Genomic DNA, 22,085 nt, shown 5'->3' with positions numbered 1-22,085 from the left:
GGGTCAGGGGTTAGAGGTTACCTGCCAGAGAGGCTGTCTCTGCTGCGGGAACAGGGTGAAGTATCTCTGGGCCAGCTGCAGAGGAGGTAGAGTGTCTAGCTGGAGGTGTGTCCAGGTAGAGAGGAAGTCAGCCAGGTGGAGGAATGTGTATAGACCCAGACGGTCATTGCCGTAGTTTGACAGGTGGGTCATAAACACACTGATCTGGAAGGGGGAGAGGACACACAGGAAGAAGGAAGTTGACTCCACTGTTGAATTCAACAACTATTTCCTCATCACCTGAATATAGAAGTCCCAGTTCACCCTGTGATGCTCCCTTCCTCCTGAAGTCTACTCTACTCCCCACTCATCACCTGAATATAGAAGTCCTAGTTCACCCTGTGATGCTCTCTTCCTCCTGAATATAGAAGTCCCAGTTCACCCTGTGATGTTTCACCTGAATATAGAAGTCCTAGTTCACCCTGTGATGTTCCTCCTGAATATAGAAGTCCCAGTTCACCCTGTGATGCTCCCTTCCTCCTGAAGTCTACTCTACTCCCCACTCATCATCTGAATATAGAAGTCCTAGTTCACCCTGTGATGTTTTACCTGAATATAGAAGTCCTAGTTCACCCTGTGATGCTCTCTTCCTCCTGAATATAGAAGTCCTAGTTCACCCTGTGATGCTCTCTTCCTCCTGAATATAGAAGTCCTAGTTCACCCTGTGATGCTCTCTTCCTCCTGAATATAGAAGTCCTAGTTCACCCTGTGATGCTCCCTTCCTCCTGAAGTCTACTCTACTCCCCACTCATCATCTGAATATAGAAGTCCTAGTTCACCCTGTGATGTTTCACCTGAATATAGAAGTCCTAGTTCACCCTGTGATGTTTCACCTGAATATAGAAGTCCTAGTTCACCCTGTGATGTTTCACCTGAATATAGAAGTCCTAGTTCACCCCGTGATGTTTCACCCCGTGATGATGGCTGGTTCGAGGGAGTCATTTCTCTACTCCCCATCTAAAACCATTGGATCGGTGTCGGGATGGTTCGAGGGAGTCATTTCTCTACTCCCCATCTAAAACCATTGGATCGGTGTAGGGATGGTTCGAGGGAGTCATTTCTCTACTCCCTATCTAAAACCATTGGATCGGTGTAGGGATGGTTCTAGTTCATTTCTCTACTCTTCATCTAAAACCATTGGATCGGTGTAGGGATGGTTCGAGGGAGTCATTTCTCTACTCCCTATCTAAAACCATTGGATCGGTGTAGGGATGGTTCGAGGGAGTCATTTCTCTACTCCCTATCTAAAACCATTGGATCGGTGTAGGGATGGTTCGAGGGAGTCATTTCTCTACTCTTCATCTAAAACCATTGGATCGGTGTAGGGATGGTTCGAGGGAGTCATTTCTCTACTCCCTATCTAAAACCATTGGATCGGTGTCGGGATGGTTCGAGGGAGTCATTTCTCTACTCCCCATCTAAAACCATTGGATCGGTGTAGGGATGGTTCGAGGGAGTCATTTCTCTACTCCCTATCTAAAACCATTGGATCGGTGTAGGGATGGTTCGAGGGAGTCATTTCTCTACTCTTCATCTAAAACCATTGGATCGGTGTAGGGATGGTTCGAGGGAGTCATTTCTCTACTCCCCACTCATCTAAAACCATTGGATCGGTGTAGGGATGGTTCGAGGGAGTCATTTCTCTACTCCCCATCTAAAACCATTCGATCGGTGTAGGGCTGGTTCGAGGGAGTCATTTCTCTACTCCCCATCTAAAACCATTGGATCGTTGTAGGGATGGTTCGAGGGAGTCATTTCTCTACTCCCCATCTAAAACCATTGGATCGGTGTAGGGATGGTTCGAGGGAGTCATTTCTCTACTCCCCATCTAAAACCATTGGATCGGTGTAGGGCTGGTTCGAGGGAGTCATTTCTCTACTCCCCATCTAAAACCATTGGATCGGTGTAGGGATGGTTCGAGGGAGTCATTTCTCTACTCCCCATCTAAAACCATTGGATCGGTGTAGGGATGGTTCGAGGGAGTCATTTCTCTACTCCCCATCTAAAAGCATTGGATCGGTGTAGGGCTGGTTCGAGGGAGTCATTTCTCTACTCCCCATCTAAAACCATTGGATCGGTGTAGGGATGGTTCGAGGGAGTCATTTCTCTACTCCCCATCTAAAACCATTGGATCGGTGTCGGGATGGTTCGAGGGAGTCATTTCTCTACTCCCCATCTAAAACCATTGGATCGGTGTAGGGCTGGTTCGAGGGAGTCATTTCTCTACTCCCCATCTAAAACCATTGGATCGGTGTAGGGATGGTTCGAGGGAGTCATTTCTCTACTCCCCATCTAAAACCATTGGATCGGTGTAGGGCTGGTTCGAGGGAGTCATTTCTCTACTCCCATCTAAAACCATTGGATCGGTGTAGGGATGGTTCGAGGAGTCATTTCTCTACTCCCCATCTAAAACCATTGGATCGGTGTCGGGATGGTTCGAGGAGTCATTTCTCTACTCCCCATCTAAAACCATTGGATCGGTGTAGGGCTGGTTCGAGGGAGTCATTTCTCTACTCCCCATCTAAAACCATTGGATCGGTGTAGGGATGGTTCGAGGGAGTCATTTCTCTACTCCCCATCTAAAACCATTGGATCGGTGTCGGGATGGTTCGAGGGAGTCATTTCTCTACTCCCCATCTAAAACCATTGGATCGGTGTCGGGATGGTTCGAGGGAGTCATTTCCTTGTAGATGCATGAAGGGAAGTGAAAAAAGGGCTTCTGGAGAAAGGAACAATAGTTGGGACCCAAAGCCTGTGTCCCGCCCTGTGACGACCCTCCCACTCTGTCTGCCATATTCTCTCTGTTGTTTCCTTATTAGGATGCCGGTGGGCGGAGTTGGGAGGGTTATTAGGATGCCGGTGGGCGGAGTTGGGAGGGTTATTAGGATGCCGGTGGGCGGAGTTGGGAGGGTTATTAGGATTCCGGTGGGCGGAGTTGGGAGGGTTATTAGGATTCCGGTGGGCGGAGTTGGGAGGGTTATTAGGATGCCGGTGGGCGGAGTTGGGAGGGTTATTAGGATTCCGGTGGGCGGAGTTGGGAGGGTTATTAGGATGCCGGTGGGCGGAGTTGGGAGGGTTATTAGGATTCCGGTGGGCGGAGTTGGGAGGGTTATTAGGATGCCGGTGGGCGGAGTTGGGAGGGTTATTAGGATGCCGGTGGGCGGAGTTGGGAGGGTTATTAGGATGCCGGTGGGCGGAGTTGGGAGGGTCGTCAGCTACATGGGAAACACCTGGGCCAGGTGTCTCCCAGGATAAATGGACCTCTTCCACATTCATGGAAGAGACTCTCTCCATGCAGACACCTTTTGTAGATTGTGTTGTGGTTCTTGGTGGCCTTTTGTTTGTTTGCTTTGGCACCTTTCATCACCCTGCATTATCACATTCATGCAAAACACTCACTTACACTACTGATTACTGATTACACACACCATTGTATATTATACTTAGTTGCTTTAGTTAATAAATATATATTTTCCTACTCCTTATCTCCACGTTGTCTCCCTTTGTTACGGGCTTTGAGCCGGTTCGTGACACGCCCTGACCTGAGAGATCCTTTTTATGTCTCTGTTTTGGTTTGGTCAGGGCGTGAGTTGGGGTGGGCATTCTATGTTTTGTGTTCTATGTTTTCTATTTCTGTGTGTTTGGCCAGGTGTGGTTCTCATTCAGAGGCAGCTGTCTATCGTTGTCTCTGATTGAGAACCATACTTAGGTAGCCTGGTTGTCTCTGATTGAGAACCATACTTAGGTAGCCTGGTTGTCTCTGATTGAGGACCATACTTAGGTAGCCCTGTGTCCCTGATTGAGAACCATACTTAGGCAGCCTGGTTGTCCCTGATTGAGAACCATACTTAGGTAGCCTGGTTGTCTCTGATTGAGAACCATACTTAGGTCGCCTGGTTGTCCCTGATTGAGAACCATACTTAGGTAGCCTGGTTGTCCGTGATTGAGAACCATTATGAAGCATTTCGCTAGAGAACACACACACACACACACACACACACACACACACACACACACACACACACACACACACACACACACACACACACACACACACACACACACACACACACACACACACACACACACACACACACACACACACACACACACACAACACGCTGTGCCAATTTGTAAGTCGCTCTGGATAGGAGCGTCTACTAAATGACTTAAATGTAAATGTAAATGAGAGACTGGTAAACAGCTTCTATCTCAAAGCCATCAGACTGAAAAACAGCTTCTATCTCAAAGCCATCAGACTGGTAAACAGCCACCACTAACTCTGGTCTAAGAACTGTGGGTTAACTGGTCTAGGAACAGTGGAACAGTGGGTTAACTGGTCTAGGAACAGTGGGTTAACTGGTCTAGGAACAGTGGGTTTACTGGTCTAGGAACTGTGGGTAAACTGGTCTAGGAACTGTGGGTAAACTGGTCTAGGAACAGTGAGTTAACTGGTCTAGGAACAGTGGGTTAACTGGTCTAGGAACAGTGGATTAACTGGTCTAGGAACAGTGGGTTAACTGGTCTAGGTACAGTGGGTTAACTGGTCTAGGAACAGTGGGTTAACTGGTCTAGGAACAGTGGGTTAACTGCCTTGTTCAGGGGCAGAACGACAGATCTTTACCTTGTCGGCTCAGAGATTCGATCTTAGTCCAACGCTCTAACCACTAGGCTATCACCCCCGCCACTACTCACTGTTTAGCACATGGCCTCTCATGTGATTCCTTAAAGAGATGGGTGGGGCTAAAGCTTTTGAGGGTGTGAATGATGCTGAATGGGTGGGGCTAAAGCTTTAGAGGGTGTGAACGATGCTGAATGGGTGGGGCTAAAGCTTTAGAGGGTGTGAACAATGCTGAATGGGTGGGGCTAAAGCTTTAGAGGGTGTGAACGATGCTGAATGGGTGGGGCTAAAGCTTTAGAGGGTGTGAACGATGCCGAATGGGTGGGGCTAAAGCTTTAGAGGGTGTGAACGATGCTGAATTGGTGGGGCTAAAGCTTTAGAGGGTGTGAACAATGCCGAATGGGTTTAGACAAATAGCTCTCTCTTACCAAAACATTCAAAGGCCATTTTCTCAAAAAATGTGTTTACAAGTTTATCAACTTTCAAAGCAGAATAACTTTCCCATTGTTCCTCAAAAAGGCAGTGTATGATATTCCATTTTCTAGCTCTGAGTCTCTACTTTTATCCAGTGTAAAAAAAACTATTTAATATTTTGCTACATAAGACCGATTTGAGTCGGTCAGTCACATATTATGGCAAGAACAGCTCAGACAAGCAAAGAGAAACAACAGTCCATCATCACTTTAAGACAAGAAGGTCAGTCACATATTATGGCAAGAACAGCTCAGACAAGCAAAGAGAAACAACAGTCCATCATCACTTTAAGACAAGAAGGTCAGTCACATATTATGGCAAGAACAGCTCAGACAAGCAAAGAGAAACAACAGTCCATCATCACTTTAAGACAAGAAGGTCAGTCACATATTATGGCAAGAACAGCTCAGACAAGCAAAGAGAAACAACAGTCCATCATCACTTTAAGACAAGAAGGTCAGTCACATATTATGGCAAGAACAGCTCAGACAAGCAAAGAGAAACAACAGTCCATCATCACTTTAAGACAAGAAGGTCAGTCACATATTATGGCAAGAACAGCTCAGACAAGCAAAGAGAAACAACAGTCCATCATCACTTTAAGACAAGAAGGTCAGTCACATATTATGGCAAGAACAGCTCAGACAAGCAAAGAGAAACAACAGTCCATCATCACTTTAAGACAAGAAGGTCAGTCACATATTATGGCAAGAACAGCTCAGACAAGCAAAGAGAAACAACAGTCCATCATCACTTTAAGACAAGAAGGTCAGTCACATATTATGGCAAGAACAGCTCAGACAAGCAAAGAGAAACAACAGTCCATCATCACTTTAAGACAAGAAGGTCAGTCACATATTATGGCAAGAACAGCTCAGACAAGCAGAGAGAAACAACAGTCCATCATCACTTTAAGACAAGAAGGTCAGTCACATATTATGGCAAGAACAGCTCAGACAAGCAAAGAGAAACAACAGTCCATCATCACTTTAAGACAAGAAGGTCAGTCACATATTATGGCAAGAACAGCTCAGACAAGCAAAGAGAAACAACAGTCCATCATCACTTTAAGACAAGAAGGTCAGTCACATATTATGGCAAGAACAGCTCAGACAAGCAGAGAGAAACAACAGTCCATCATCACTTTAAGACAAGAAGGTCAGTCACATATTATGGCAAGAACAGCTCAGACAAGCAAAGAGAAACAACAGTCCATCATCACTTTAAGACAAGAAGGTCAGTCACATATTATGGCAAGAACAGCTCAGACAAGCAAAGAGAAACAACAGTCCATCATCACTTTAAAACAAGAAGGTCAGTCACATATTATGGCAAGAACAGCTCAGACAAGCAAAGAGAAACAACAGTCCATCATCACTTTAAGACAAGAAGGTCAGTCACATATTATGGCAAGAACAGCTCAGACAAGCAAAGAGAAACAACAGTCCATCATCACTTTAAGACAAGAAGGTCAGTCACATATTATGGCAAGAACAGCTCAGATAAGCAAAGAGAAACAACAGTCCATCATCACTTTAAGACAAGAAGGTCAGTCACATATTATGGCAAGAACAGCTCAGACAAGCAAAGAGAAACAACAGTCCATCATCACTTTAAGACAAGAAGGTCAGTCACATATTATGGCAAGAACAGCTCAGACAAGCAAAGAGAAACAACAGTCCATCATCACTTTAAGACAAGAAGGTCAGTCACATATTATGGCAAGAACAGCTCAGACAAGCAATGAGAAACAACAGTCCATCATCACTTTAAGACAAGAAGGTCAGTCACATATTATGGCAAGAACAGCTCAGACAAGCAAAGAGAAACAACAGTCCATCATCACTTTAAGACAAGAAGGTCAGTCACATATTATGGCAAGAACAGCTCAGACAAGCAATGAGAAACAACAGTCCATCATCACTTTAAGACAAGAAGGTCAGTCACATATTATGGCAAGAACAGCTCAGACAAGCAAAGAGAAACAACAGTCCATCATCACTTTAAGACAAGAAGGTCAGTCACATATTATGGCAAGAACAGCTCAGACAAGCAAAGAGAAACAACAGTCCATCATCACTTTAAGACAAGAAGGTCAGTCACATATTATGGCAAGAACAGCTCAGACAAGCAAAGAGAAACAACAGTCCATCATCACTTTAAGACAAGAAGGTCAGTCACATATTATGGCAAGAACAGCTCAGACAAGCAAAGAGAAACAACAGTCCATCATCACTTTAAGACAAGAAGGTCAGTCACATATTATGGCAAGAACAGCTCAGACAAGCAAAGAGAAACAACAGTCCATCATCACTTTAAGACAAGAAGGTCAGTCACATATTATGGCAAGAACAGCTCAGACAAGCAAAGAGAAACAACAGTCCATCATCACTTTAAGACATGAAGGTCAGTCACATATTATGGCAAGAACAGCTCAGACAAGCAAAGAGAAACAACAGTCCATCATCACTTTAAGACAAGAAGGTCAGTCACATATTATGGCAAGAACAGCTCAGACAAGCAAAGAGAAACAACAGTCCATCATCACTTTAAGACAAGAAGGTCAGTCACATATTATGGCAAGAACAGCTCAGACAAGCAAAGAGAAAAACAGTCCATCATCACTTTAAGACAAGAAGGTCAGTCACATATTATGGCAAGAACAGCTCAGATAAGCAAAGAGAAACAACAGTCCATCATCACTTTAAGACAAGAAGGTCAGTCACATATTATGGCAAGAACAGCTCAGATAAGCAAAGAGAAACAACAGTCCATCATCACTTTAAGACAAGAAGGTCAGTCACATATTATGGCAAGAACAGCTCAGACAAGCAAAGAGAAACAACAGTCCATCATCACTTTAAGACAAGAAGGTCAGTCACATATTATGGCAAGAACAGCTCAGACAAGCAAAGAGAAACAACAGTCCATCATCACTTTAAGACAAGAAGGTCAGTCACATATTATGGCAAGAACAGCTCAGATAAGCAAAGAGAAACAACAGTCCATCATCACTTTAAGACAAGAAGGTCAGTCACATATTATGGCAAGAACAGCTCAGACAAGCAAAGAGAAACAACAGTCCATCATCACTTTAAGACAAGAAGGTCAGTCACATATTATGGCAAGAACAGCTCAGACAAGCAAAGAGAAACAACAGTCCATCATCACTTTAAGACAAGAAGGTCAGTCACATATTATGGCAAGAACAGCTCAGACAAGCAATGAGAAACAACAGTCCATCATCACTTTAAGACAAGAAGGTCAGTCACATATTATGGCAAGAACAGCTCAGACAAGCAAAGAGAAACAACAGTCCATCATCACTTTAAGACAAGAAGGTCAGTCACATATTATGGCAAGAACAGCTCAGATAAGCAAAGAGAAACAACAGTCCATCATCACTTTAAGACAAGAAGGTCAGTCACATATTATGGCAAGAACAGCTCAGATAAGCAAAGAGAAACAACAGTCCATCATCACTTTAAGACAAGAAGGTCAGTCACATATTATGGCAAGAACAGCTCAGACAAGCAAAGAGAAACAACAGTCCATCATCACTTTAAGACAAGAAGGTCAGTCACATATTATGGCAAGAACAGCTCAGACAAGCAAAGAGAAACAACAGTCCATCATCACTTTAAGACAAGAAGGTCAGTCACATATTATGGCAAGAACAGCTCAGATAAGCAAAGAGAAACAACAGTCCATCATCACTTTAAGACAAGAAGGTCAGTCACATATTATGGCAAGAACAGCTCAGACAAGCAAAGAGAAACAACAGTCCATCATCACTTTAAGACAAGAAGGTCAGTCACATATTATGGCAAGAACAGCTCAGACAAGCAAAGAGAAACAACAGTCCATCATCACTTTAAGACAAGAAGGTCAGTCACATATTATGGCAAGAACAGCTCAGACAAGCAATGAGAAACAACAGTCCATCATCACTTTAAGACAAGAAGGTCAGTCACATATTATGGCAAGAACAGCTCAGACAAGCAAAGAGAAACAACAGTCCATCATCACTTTAAGACAAGAAGGTCAGTCACATATTATGGCAAGAACAGCTCAGACAAGCAATGAGAAACAACAGTCCATCATCACTTTAAGACAAGAAGGTCAGTCACATATTATGGCAAGAACAGCTCAGACAAGCAAAGAGAAACAACAGTCCATCATCACTTTAAGACAAGAAGGTCAGTCACATATTATGGCAAGAACAGCTCAGACAAGCAAAGAGAAACAACAGTCCATCATCACTTTAAGACAAGAAGGTCAGTCACATATTATGGCAAGAACAGCTCAGACAAGCAAAGAGAAACAACAGTCCATCATCACTTTAAGACAAGAAGGTCAGTCACATATTATGGCAAGAACAGCTCAGACAAGCAAAGAGAAACAACAGTCCATCATCACTTTAAGACAAGAAGGTCAGTCACATATTATGGCAAGAACAGCTCAGACAAGCAAAGAGAAACAACAGTCCATCATCACTTTAAGACAAGAAGGTCAGTCACATATTATGGCAAGAACAGCTCAGACAAGCAAAGAGAAACAACAGTCCATCATCACTTTAAGACATGAAGGTCAGTCACATATTATGGCAAGAACAGCTCAGACAAGCAAAGAGAAACAACAGTCCATCATCACTTTAAGACAAGAAGGTCAGTCACATATTATGGCAAGAACAGCTCAGACAAGCAAAGAGAAACAACAGTCCATCATCACTTTAAGACAAGAAGGTCAGTCACATATTATGGCAAGAACAGCTCAGACAAGCAAAGAGAAACAACAGTCCATCATCACTTTAAGACAAGAAGGTCAGTCACATATTATGGCAAGAACAGCTCAGATAAGCAAAGAGAAACAACAGTCCATCATCACTTTAAGACAAGAAGGTCAGTCACATATTATGGCAAGAACAGCTCAGATAAGCAAAGAGAAACAACAGTCCATCATCACTTTAAGACAAGAAGGTCAGTCACATATTATGGCAAGAACAGCTCAGACAAGCAAAGAGAAACAACAGTCCATCATCACTTTAAGACAAGAAGGTCAGTCACATATTATGGCAAGAACAGCTCAGACAAGCAAAGAGAAACAACAGTCCATCATCACTTTAAGACATGAAGGTCAGTCACATATTATGGCAAGAACAGCTCAGACAAGCAAAGAGAAACAACAGTCCATCATCACTTTAAGACATGAAGGTCAGTCACATATTATGGCAAGAACAGCTCAGACAAGCAAAGAGAAACAACAGTCCATCATCACTTTAAGACATGAAGGTCAGTCACATATTATGGCAAGAACAGCTCAGACAAGCAAAGAGAAACAACAGTCCATCATCACTTTAAGACAAGAAGGTCAGTCACATAAGTTCATAAGTTCATAAGGTTCATAAGGACAATAAGGAGTTAACTCACTGGGTTCAGTAGGACAGTAAGGAGTTAACTCACTGGGTTCAGTAGGACAGTAAGGAGTTAACTCACTGGGTTCAGTAGGACAGTAAGGAGTTAACTCACTGGGTTCAGTAGGACAGTAAGGACTTAACTCACTGGGTTCAGTAGGACAGTAAGGAGTTAACTCACTGGGTTCAGTAGGACAGTAAGGAGTTAACTCACTGGGTTCAGTAGGACAGTAAGGAGTTAACTCACTGGGTTCAGTAGGACAGTAAGGAGTTAACTCACTGGGTTCATAAGGACAGTAAGGAGTTAACTCACTGGGTTCAGTAGGACAGTAAGGAGTTAACTCACTGGGTTCAGAAGGACAGTAAGGAGTTAACTCACTGGGTTCAGTAGGACAGTAAGGAGTTAACTCACTGGGTTCAGTAGGACAGTAAGGAGTTAACTCACTGGGTTGAGTAGGACAGTAAGGAGTTAACTCACTGGGTTCAGTAGGACAGTAAGGAGTTAACTCACTGGGTTCAGTAGGACAGTAAGGAGTTAACTCACTGGGTTCAGTAGGACAGTAAGGAGTTAACTCACTGGGTTCAGTAGGACAGTAAGGAGTTAACTCACTGGGTTCAGCAGGACAGTAAGGAGATAACTCACTGGGTTCAGCAGGACAGTCAGGAACAGTTCTCCTCCCATGATGCTGTTGTCCAGTTCTTTAGGTCCTCCCGGATAGTCCTTATAGTAAATGGTGTGTGTGAACAACCCACACGTCTGACGCGGCAGCACCTAAACACACACACACACACACACACACACACACACACACACACACACACACACACACACACACACACACACACACACACACACACACACACACACACACACACACACACACACACACACACACACACACACACACACACACACACACACACACACACACACAGAATTGTAAATTAGGTGAGGAGAGGGAGAGGGACAGGGAGAGGAGAGGAGAGGAGTGGAGAGGAGAGGAGAGGAGTGGAGAGGAGAGGAGAGGAGAGGAGAGGAGAGGAGAGGAGAGGAGAGGAGAGGAGAGGAGAGGAGAGGAGAGGAGAGGAGAGGAGAGGAGAGGAGAGGAGAGGAGAGGTAGACTAACTTCAGTTAGTGCTAAATACGGCTGCTAGAATCCTGACTAGAACCAAAACATTTGATCATATTACTCCAGTGCAAGCCTCCCTACACCGGCTTCCTGTCAAAGCAAGGGCTGATTTCAGGGTTTTACTGCTAACCTACAAAGCATTACATGGGCTTGCTCCTACCTACCTCTCTGATTTGGTCCTGCCATACATACCTACACGTACGCTACAGTCACAAGACGCAGGCCTCCTAATTGTCCCTAGAATATCTTAGCAAACAGCTGGAAGCAGGGCTTTCTCCTATAGAGCTCCATTTTTATGGAACGGTCTGCCTACCCATGTGAGATACGCAGTCTCGGTCTCAACCTTTAAGTCTTTACTGAAGACTCATCTCTTCAGTGGGTCATATGATTGAGTGTAGTCTGGCCCAGGAGTGTGAAGGTGAATGGAAAGGCTCTGGAGCAACAAACCGCCCTTGCTGTCTCTGCTGGGCCGGTTCCCCTCTTTCCACTGGGATTCTCTGCCTCTAACCCTATTACAGGGGCTGAGTCACTGGCTTACTGGTGCTCTTCAAAACCATCCCTAGGAGGGGTGCATCACTTGAGTGGGTAGAGTCACTGACGTGATCTTCCTGTCTGGGTTGGCGCCCCCCCTTGGGTTGTGCTGTTGCGGAGATCTTTGTGGGCTATACTCGGGCCTTGTCTCAGGATGGAAAGTTGGTGGTTGAAGATATCCCTCTAGTGGTGTGGGGCTGCGCTTTGGCAAAGTGGGTGGGGTTATATCCTTCCTGTCCGGGGGTGTCCTCGAATGGGGCCACAGTGTCTCCTGAACCCTCCTGTCTCAGCCTCCAGTATTTATGGTGCAGTAGTTTATGTGTCGGGGGGCTAGGGTCAGTTTGTTATATCTGGAGTACTTCTCCTGTCCTATTCGGTGTCCTGTGTGAATTTAAGTATGCTCTCTCTAATTCTCTCTTTCTTTCTCTCTCTCGGAGGACCTGAGCCTTAGGACCGTGCCCCAGGACTACCTGGCATGATGACTCCTTGCTGTCCCCAGTACACCTGGCTGTGCTGCTGCTCCAGTTTCAACTGTCAAATGCTGTTTTCAACTCTCTAGAGACAGCAGGAGCGGTAGAGATACTCTGAATGATCGGCTATGAAAAGCCAACTGACATTTACTCCTGAGGTGCTGACCTGTTGCACTCTCTACAACCACAGGGATTATTATTATTCGACCATGCTGGTCATTTATGAACATTTGAACATCTTGGCCATATTCTGTTATAATCTCCACCTGGCACAGCCAGAAGAGACTGGCTCCCCACATAGCCTGGTTCCTCTCTGGCTTTTCTAGGGAGCTTTTCCTAGCCACCGTGCTATTGTCCTGCTGAAAGGTGAATTCATCTCCCAGTGTCTGGTGGAAAGCAGACTGAACCAGGTTATTGTCATGCTGAAAGGTGAATTCATCTCCCAGTGTCTGGTGGAAAGCAGACTGAACCAGGTTATTGTCCAGCTGAAAGGTGAATTCATCTCCCAGTGTCTGGTGGAAAGCAGACTGAACCAGGTTATTGTCCTGCTGAAAGGTGAATTCATCTCCCAGTGTCTGGTGGAAAGCAGACTGAACCAGGTTATTGTCTTGCTGAAAGGTGAATTCATCTCCCAGTGTCTGGTGGAAAGCAGACTGAACCAGGTTATTGTCCAGCTGAAAGGTGAATTCATCTCCCAGTGTCTGGTGGAAAGCAGACTGAACCAGGTTATTGTCCAGCTGAAAGGTGAATTCATCTCCCAGTGTCTGGTGGAAAGCAGACTGAACCAGGTTATTGTCCAGCTGAAAGGTGAATTCATCTCCCAGTGTCTGGTGGAAAGCAGACTGAACCAGGTTATTGTCCAGCTGAAAGGTGAATTCATCTCCCAGTGTCTGGTGGAAAGCAGACTGAACCAGGTTTTCCCCTAGGATTTGGCTCCATTCTGTTCTTTTTTATCCTGAAAAACTCTCCAGTCCTTAACGATGACAAGCATACCCCATACCATGATGCAGCCACCACTATGCTTGAAAATATGGAGAGTGATACTCAGTAATGTGTTGTATTGCATTTGTCCTAAACATAACACTTTGTATTCAGGACAAAAAGTTAATTGCTTTGTAACATTTCTTGTATAAATTTAGTGACTTGTTGCAAACAGGATGCATGTTTTGGAATAGTTGTACTCTGTACAGGCTTCCTTCTTTTCACTCTGTCATTTAGGTCAGTATTGTGGAGTAACTACAATGTTGTAGTTACTCAGTTTTCTCAGTTTTCTCCCATCACTGCCATTAAACTCTGTTACTGTTTTAAAGTCACCATTGGTCTCATGGTTAAATCTCTGAGCGGTTTCCTTCCTCTCCGGCAACTGAGTTAGGAAGGACGCCTGTATCTTTGCAGTGACTAGGTGTATTGATACACCATCCAAAGTGTAATTAATAACTTCACCAAGCTTTTTCATTTTTACCCATCTACCAATAGGTATCCTTCTTTTTTCATTTTTACCCATCTACCAATAGGTGTCCTTCTTTGCAAGGTATGGAAAACCTCCCTGGTCTTTGTGCTTTAAACTGTGTTTGAAATTCACTCTTCGACTGAGGGACCTCACAGATAATTGTATGTGAAGGGGGTACAGAGATGAGGTCGTAATTCAAATATAATGTTAAACACTATAATTGCATACAGATTGAGTCCATGACTCTTATAATGTGACTTTTTAAGCATATCTTCACTCTTGAACTTATTGAGTCTGAGTGTTCTGAGCATTCTAAATGTTCAGAGTGTTCTAAATGTTCAGAGTGTTCTAGATGTTCCGAGTGTTCAAAATGTTCTGAGTGTTCTAAATGTTCCGAGTGTTCTAGATGTTCAGAGTGTTCTAAATGTTCAGAGTGTTCTAGATGTTCCGAGTGTTCTAAATGTTCCGAGTGTTCTAGATGTTCAGAGTGTTCTAAATGTTCAGAGTGTTCTAGATGTTCCGAGTGTTCTAAATGTTCAGAGTGTTCTAGATGTTCCGAGTGTTCTAGATGTTCAGAGTGTTCTAAATGTTCAGAGTGTTCTAGATGTTCCGAGTGTTCTAAATGTTCAGAGTGTTCTAGATGTTCGAGTGTTCTAAATGTTCAGAGTGTTCTAAATGTTCAGAGTGTTCTAGATGTTCCGAGTGTTCTAAATGTTCAGAGTGTTCTAAATGGTCCGAGTGTTCTAGATGTTCCGAGTGTTCTAAATGTTCTGAGTGTTCTAAATGGTCCAAGTGTTCTAAATGGTTCGAGCGTTCATAACAAAGGGGTTGAATACTTAATGATTCAAACTTTTCACCTTTTTCAGTTTTTATTAATTTAGAAAAATTTGGAAAAACATAATTACACTTTGAGATTATGGGGTATTGTGTGTAGGCCAGTGACAAAATCCATTTCAAATAATCCATTTCAAATAATTCTGTATAGAATAAGGCTGTAACGCAACAACGTGGAAAAAGTCAAGGGGTGTGAATTCTTTCTGACGGTACCATTGTGTTTCCTCACCATAATATCATTGTGTATGAATCCTTTGCGGTATCTAGCTGGTTTGAGGTGAGGGTATTCCTCAGTAGATGTAACCCTGATGTTCCACACCTTCCTCCACGTCTCATACAGCTGGAGATGAACAGGGTAGACTCCTGAATGGTGGGGTGCAACAGCATAACCCTGGTCTACTGGAATACCATGATCCTACAGGGGAGAGAGAAAGAGACATAGGGAGAGAGAGACATAGAGAGAGAGAGAAAGAGAGAGAGAGAAAGACAGAGAGAGAGAGAGAGAGAGAGAGAGAGAGAGAGAGAGAGAGAGAGAGAGAGAGAGAGAGAGAGAGAGAGAGAGAGATTAACAAGACTCGGGAATGGTGGGGTGCAACAGCATAACCCTGGTCTACTGGAATACCATGATCCTACAGGGGAGAGAGAGACATAGAGAGAGAGAGAGAGAGAGAGAGAGAGAGAGAGAGAGAGAGAGAGAGAGAGAGAGAGAGAGAGAGAGAGAGAGAGAGAGAGAGAGACATAGAGAGAGAGAGACATAGAGAGAGAGAGACATAGAGAGAGAGAGAGAGAGAGACATAGAGAGAGAGAGACAGAGAGAGAGAGAGAGAGAGAGAGAGAGAGAGAGAGAGAGAGAGAGATAGAGAGAGAGAGAGAGAGAGACATAGAGAGAGAGAGACAGAGAGAGAGAGAGAGAGAGAGAGAGAGAGAGAGAGAGAGAGAGAGAGAGAGACATAGAGAGAGAGATTAACAAGACTCGGGAATGGTGGGGTGCAACAGCATAACCCTGGTCTACTGGAATACCATGATCCTACAGGGGACAGAGAGAGATACATAGAGAGAGAGACATAGAGAGAGAGAGACATAGAGAGAGAGAGAGAGAGAGACATAGAGAGATATATATATAGAGAGAGACATAGAGAGAGAGAGAGACAGAGAGAGAGAGAGACAGAGAGACATAGAGAGAGAGAGAGAGAGAGAGAGAGAGAGAGAGAGAGAGAGAGAGAGAGAGAGAGAGAGAGAGAGAGAGAGAGAGAGAGAGAGAGAGAGAGAGAGAGAGAGAGAGAGAGAGAGAGACATAGAGAGAGAGACATAGAGAGAGAGAGAACGAGAGAGACATAGAGAGAGAGAGACAGAGAGACAGAGAGAGAGAGAGAACGAGAGAGAGAGACAGAGAGACAGAGAGAGAGACAAAGAGAGGGAGAATCACATCACCGTGGATTTTGATGAGTTTTATTCTGTTTGAAATTGACAATAAAAAGCTGTTAAAGTCTGATTACCACTAATAATTTACACACCAGGTGTGTGTGTGTGTGTGTGTGTGTGTGTGTGTGTGTGTGTGTGTGTGTGTGTGTGTGTGTGTGTGTGTGTGTGTGTGTGTGTGTGTGTGTGTGTGTGTGTGTGTGTGTGTGTGTGTGTGTGTGTGTGTGTCTCACCAGAGCGAAGTCCTTGTTAAGGACCATCTGCTCCAGCAGAGAGGTGAGGTTGTTGAAGAGGTGTGGCTGCATGTGGCTGTACATGTGAGGGAACCACCAGAACTCTGATACAGAACCGAGCAGCACATCATCCCCCTCATCCTCTTCATCTGTACCTGGAAACCACTCAGACACACACACACACACACACACACACACACACACACACACACACACACACACACACACACACACACACACACACACACACACACACACACACACACACACACACACACACACACACACACACACACAGTAGTTATATGACTGGTTCTGACTGGTTCTGTCAGTAGTTATATGACTGGTTCTGACAGTAGTTATATGACTGGTTCTGACTGGTTCTGACAGTAGTTATATGACTGGTTCTGACTGGTTCTGTCAGTAGTTATATGACTGGTTCTGACTGGTTCTGTCAGTAGTTATATGACTGGTTCTGTCAGTAGTTATATGAGTGGTTCTGACTGGTTCTGTCAGTAGTTATATGACTGGTTCTGACTGGTTCTGTCAGTAGTTATATGACTGGTTCTGACTGGTTCTGACAGTAGTTATATGACTGGTTCTGACTGGTTCTGACAGTAGTTATATGACTGGTTCTGACTGGTTCTGACAGTAGTTATATGACTGGTTCTGTCAGTAGTTATATGACTGGTTCTGACTGGTTCTGACAGTAGTTATATGACTGGTTCTGTCAGTAGTTATATGACTGGTTCTGACTGGTTCTGACTGGTTCTGACAGTAGTTATATGACTGGTTCTGTCAGTAGTTATATGACTGGTTCTGACTGGTTCTGACTGGTTCTGACAGTAGTTATATGACTGGTTCTGTCAGTAGTTATATGACTGGTTATGACTGGTTCTGACTGGTTCTGACAGTAGTTATATGACTGGTTCTGTCAGTAGTTATATGACTGGTTCTGACTGGTTCTGACAGTAGTTATATGACTGGTTCTGACTGGTTCTGACAGTAGTTATATGACTGGTTCTGTCAGTAGTTATATGACTGGTTCTGACAGTAGTTATATGACTGGTTCTGACTGGTTCTGACAGTAGTTATATGACTGGTTCTGACTGGTTCTGTCAGTAGTTATATGACTGGTTCTGACTGGTTCTGTCAGTAGTTATATGACTGGTTCTGTCAGTAGTTATATGAGTGGTTCTGACTGGTTCTGTCAGTAGTTATATGACTGGTTCTGACTGGTTCTGTCAGTAGTTATATGACTGGTTCTGACTGGTTCTGACTGGTTCTGTCAGTAGTTATATGACTGGTTCTGACTGGTTCTGACAGTAGTTATATGACTGGTTCTGACTGGTTCTGACAGTAGTTATATGACTGGTTCTGACTGGTTCTGACAGTAGTTATATGACTGGTTTTGTCAGTAGTTATATGACTGGTTCTGACTGGTTCTGACAGTAGTTATATGACTGGTTCTGTCAGTAGTTATATGACTGGTTCTGACTGGTTCTGACTGGTTCTGACAGTAGTTATATGACTGGTTCTGTCAGTAGTTATATGACTGGTTCTGACTGGTTCTGACTGGTTCTGACAGTAGTTATATGACTGGTTCTGTCAGTAGTTATATGACTGGTTATGACTGGTTCTGACTGGTTCTGACAGTAGTTATATGACTGGTTCTGTCAGTAGTTATATGACTGGTTCTGACTGGTTCTGACAGTAGTTATATGACTGGTTCTGACTGGTTCTGACAGTAGTTATATGACTGGTTCTGTCAGTAGTTATATGACTGGTTCTGACTGGTTCTGACTGGTTCTGACTGGTTCTGACAGTAGTTATATGACTGGTTCTGACTGGTTCTGACAGTAGTTATATGACTGGTTCTGTCAGTAGTTATATGAGTGGTTCTGACTGGTTCTGTCAGTAGTTATATGACTGGTTCTGACAGTAGTTATATGACTGGTTCTGACTGGTTCTGACTGGTTCTGACTGGTTCTGTCAGTAGTTATATGACTGGTTCTGTCAGTAGTTATATGACTGGTTCTGACTGGTTCTGACTGGTTCTGACAGTAGTTATATGACTGGTTCTGTCTGGTTCTGTCAGTAGTTATATGACTGGTTCTGACTGGTTCTGTCAGTAGTTATATGACTGGTTCTGACTGGTTCTGACAGTAGTTATATGACTGGTTCTGACAGTAGTTATATGACTGGTTCTGACTGGTTCTGTCAGTAGTTATATGACTGGTTCTGACTGGTTCTGACAGTAGTTATATGACTGGTTCTGTCAGTAGTTATATGACTGGTTCTGTCTGGTTCTGACTGGTTCTGTCAGTAGTTATATGACTGGTTCTGACAGTAGTTATATGACTGGTTCTGACTGGTTCTGTCAGTAGTTATATGACTGGTTCTGTCAGTAGTTATATGACTGGTTCTGTCTGGTTCTGTCAGTAGTTATATGACTGGTTCTGTCTGGTTCTGTCAGTAGTTATATGACTGGTTCTGACTGGTTCTGTCAGTAGTTATATGACTGGTTCTGACAGTAGTTATATGACTGGTTCTGACTGGTTCTGTCAGTAGTTATATGACTGGTTCTGACAGTAGTTATATGACTGGTTCTGACTGGTTCTGTCAGTAGTTATATGACTGGTTCTGACTGGTTCTGACAGTAGTTATATGACTGGTTCTGTCAGTAGTTATATGACTGGTTCTGACTGGTTCTGACAGTAGTTATATGACTGGTTCTGACTGGTTCTGTCAGTAGTTATATGACTGGTTCTGACTGGTTCTGACAGTAGTTATATGACTGATTCTGACTGGTTCTGACAGTAGTTATATGACTGGTTCTGTCAGTAGTTATATGACTGGTTCTGACTGGTTCTGTCAGTAGTTATATGACTGGTTCTGACTGGTTCTGACAGTAGTTATATGACTGGTAACTGTCTCTATATAATTACTGTCCTTAATATGATAGAACATTGTAACATTGTACTGTACCTGTATGGTAGAACTTTCCAGAGAAGCCCAGATTAAAGGTGAAGTTGGTGATTTGAGATCTCAGCTGGTTCTGAGTGTCCAGGAGGGCCTGGAGAAAGAGAGAGAGAGTTGTGTTAGATTTGTTATATGATCTCTTCTAAATGTTCAGAGTGTTCTAAATGTCTGAGTGTTCTAAATGTCTAAGTGTTATAAATGTTGTGAGTGTTCTAAATGCCTGAGTGTTCTAAATGTCGAGTGTTCTAAATGCCTGAGTGTTCTAAATGTGGAGTGTTCTAAATGTGGAGTGTTCTAAATGCCTGAGTGTTCTAAATATTGAGTGTTCTAAATGCCTGAGTGTTCTAAATGTGGAGTGTTCTAAATGCCCGAGTGTTCTAAATGTTGAGTGTTCTAAATGTCTGGGTGTTCTAAATGTCCGGGTGTTCTAAATGTCTGGGTGTTCTAAATGTCCGGGTGTTCTAAATGTCCGGGTGTTCTAAATGTTTGAGTGTTCTAAATGTCCGGATGTTCTAAATATCTGGGTGTTTTAAATGTCTGGGTGTTCTAAATGTCTGGGTGTTCTAAATGTCTGAGTGTTTTAAATGTCTGAGTGTTCTAAATGTCTGAGTGTTCTAAATGTCCGAATGTTTTAAATGTCTGAGTGTTCTAAATGTCTGGGTGTTCTAAATGTCCGAGTTTTTTAAATGTCTGAGTGTTCTAAATGTCAGAGTGTTCTAAATGTCCGAATGTTTTAAATGTCTGAGTGTTCTAAATGTCCGGGTGTTCTAAATGTCAGAGTGTTCTAAATGTCAGAGTGTTTTAAATGTCTGAGTGTTCTAAATATCTGGGTGTTCTAAATGTCTGGGTGTTCTAAATGTCTGGGTGTTCTAAATTTCTGGGTGTTCTAAATGTCTGAGTGTTTTAAATGTCTGAGTGTTCGATATGTCTGAGTGTGTTAGATCTCATGTGTTACATTCTCCTACATTCATTTTACATTTCCACAACATTCAAAGTGTTTCCTTTCAAATGATACCAATAATATGCATAGTTAAATAAAGGTTACATTTGAAATAAGAAAAAATAATATCAGGCAGTTAGATTTGGGTGTCATTTTCCTCCCCCCTCTCTCTCCTCTCTCTTTCCCCTTCCCTCCTCTCCCCTCTCTCTCCTCTCTCTTCTCTCTCTTTCCCCTTTCTCACCTCTCTCTTTCCCCTTCCCTCCTCTCCTCTCCTCTCTTCTCTCTCTCCCCCCTTTCTTCTCTCTCTCTTCCCCTTTCTCTTCTCTCTCTCCCCCTCTCTCTCTCTCTCCCCCTCTCTCTTCTCTCTTCCTCCTTCTCTCTCATTCTCCTCCCCTCTCATTCCATTTCCCTCTTCCCCATATTTCTCCTCCCCTCTACTTCCATACTTCTCTCAATCTCTCTGTGAAAATGTCAAATCTCTGAAAACAAATGTTTTATTTTAAAGGAAGGCTGATAGAGCAAGAATGAATGGCTGTATCATTCTCTTGTCTCTTTCTCTCAGTCTGTCTCTCCTCTCTCCATCTATCCCCATCTCTCTCTCCTCCCCTTTCTCTCCTCTCTCCATCTATCCCCGTCTCTCTCTCTCTCTCCTCCCCTTTCTCTCCATCTATCCCTGTCTCTCTCTCTCTCTCTCCTCCCCTTTCTCTCCTCTCTCCATCTATCTCCGTCTCTCTCTCTATCTCTCAACGTCTGTCTCTCTTTCTCTCTCCATCTATCCCCGTCTCTCTCTCCATCTATCCCCGTCTCTCTCTCTATCTCTCAACATCTGTCTCTCCTCTCTCCATCTATCCCCGTCTCTCTCTCCATCTATCCCCGTCTCTCTCTCCATCTATCCCCGTCTCTCTCTCCATCTATCCCCGTCTCTCTCTCCATCTATCCCCGTCTCTCTCTCCATCTATCTCCGTCTCTCTCTCCATCTATCCCCGTCTCTCTCTCCATCTATCCCCGTCTCTCTCTCCATCTATCCCCGTCTCTCTCTCCATCTATCCCCGTCTCTCTCTCCATCTATCCCCGTCTCTCTCTCCATCTATCCCCGTCTCTCTCTCCATCTATCCCCGTCTCTCTCTCCATCTATCCCCGTCTCTCTCTCCATCTATCCCTGTCTCTCTCTCCATCTATCCCCGTCTCTCTCTCCATCTATCCCCGTCTCTCTCTCCATCTATCCCCGTCTCTCTCTCTTTCTCTCTCCATCTGTCCACATCTCTCTCTCTCTTTCTGTATCTCTTTCAATCTCTACACTTTTCAGACATTCCCCCTTTCCCCATCTCCCTTCTTTCCTGTCCCCTCTATCTCTCTCTACCTTCTCTATCTCTCTCTACCTTCTCTATCTCTCTCTACCTTCTCTCCTACTCCCTCTGTCTGAGGTGTTGGGCAGGCTAGTATAATCTCTCCTTCTCTCTCTGTGTCTGTCCCCCTGCCCTCCTCTCTCTCTCTCTCTCTCTCTCTCTCTCTCTCTCTCTCTCTCTCTCTCTCTCTCTCTCTCTCTCTC

The 22,085-nt window shown here is 43.8% G+C and overlaps 1 protein-coding gene across 1 annotated transcript in view; it reads right to left on the bottom strand.

Moving 5' to 3' along the window:
* LOC124021003 (bifunctional heparan sulfate N-deacetylase/N-sulfotransferase 4-like) overlaps positions 1 to 22,085 on the bottom strand; it is a 69,070-nt gene that overhangs the window by 29,391 nt on the left and 17,594 nt on the right. The window contains exons 5-9 of the mRNA XM_046336317.1: positions 19,603 to 19,690; positions 16,615 to 16,769; positions 15,192 to 15,377; positions 11,191 to 11,319; positions 22 to 204 (exon numbers count right to left, since the gene is read on the bottom strand). Coding sequence (XP_046192273.1) covers positions 22 to 204; positions 11,191 to 11,319; positions 15,192 to 15,377; positions 16,615 to 16,769; positions 19,603 to 19,690 — 741 coding nt within the window. The remainder of the gene's footprint in view (positions 1 to 21; positions 205 to 11,190; positions 11,320 to 15,191; positions 15,378 to 16,614; positions 16,770 to 19,602; positions 19,691 to 22,085) is intronic.

The sequence above is a fragment of the Oncorhynchus gorbuscha genome, unplaced genomic scaffold (genome assembly GCF_021184085.1).
Source record: "Oncorhynchus gorbuscha isolate QuinsamMale2020 ecotype Even-year unplaced genomic scaffold, OgorEven_v1.0 Un_scaffold_1018, whole genome shotgun sequence".
In the NCBI taxonomy this organism is placed as follows: domain Eukaryota; kingdom Metazoa; phylum Chordata; class Actinopteri; order Salmoniformes; family Salmonidae; genus Oncorhynchus; species Oncorhynchus gorbuscha.
This window is presented reverse-complemented; position numbering and strand designations above follow the sequence as displayed.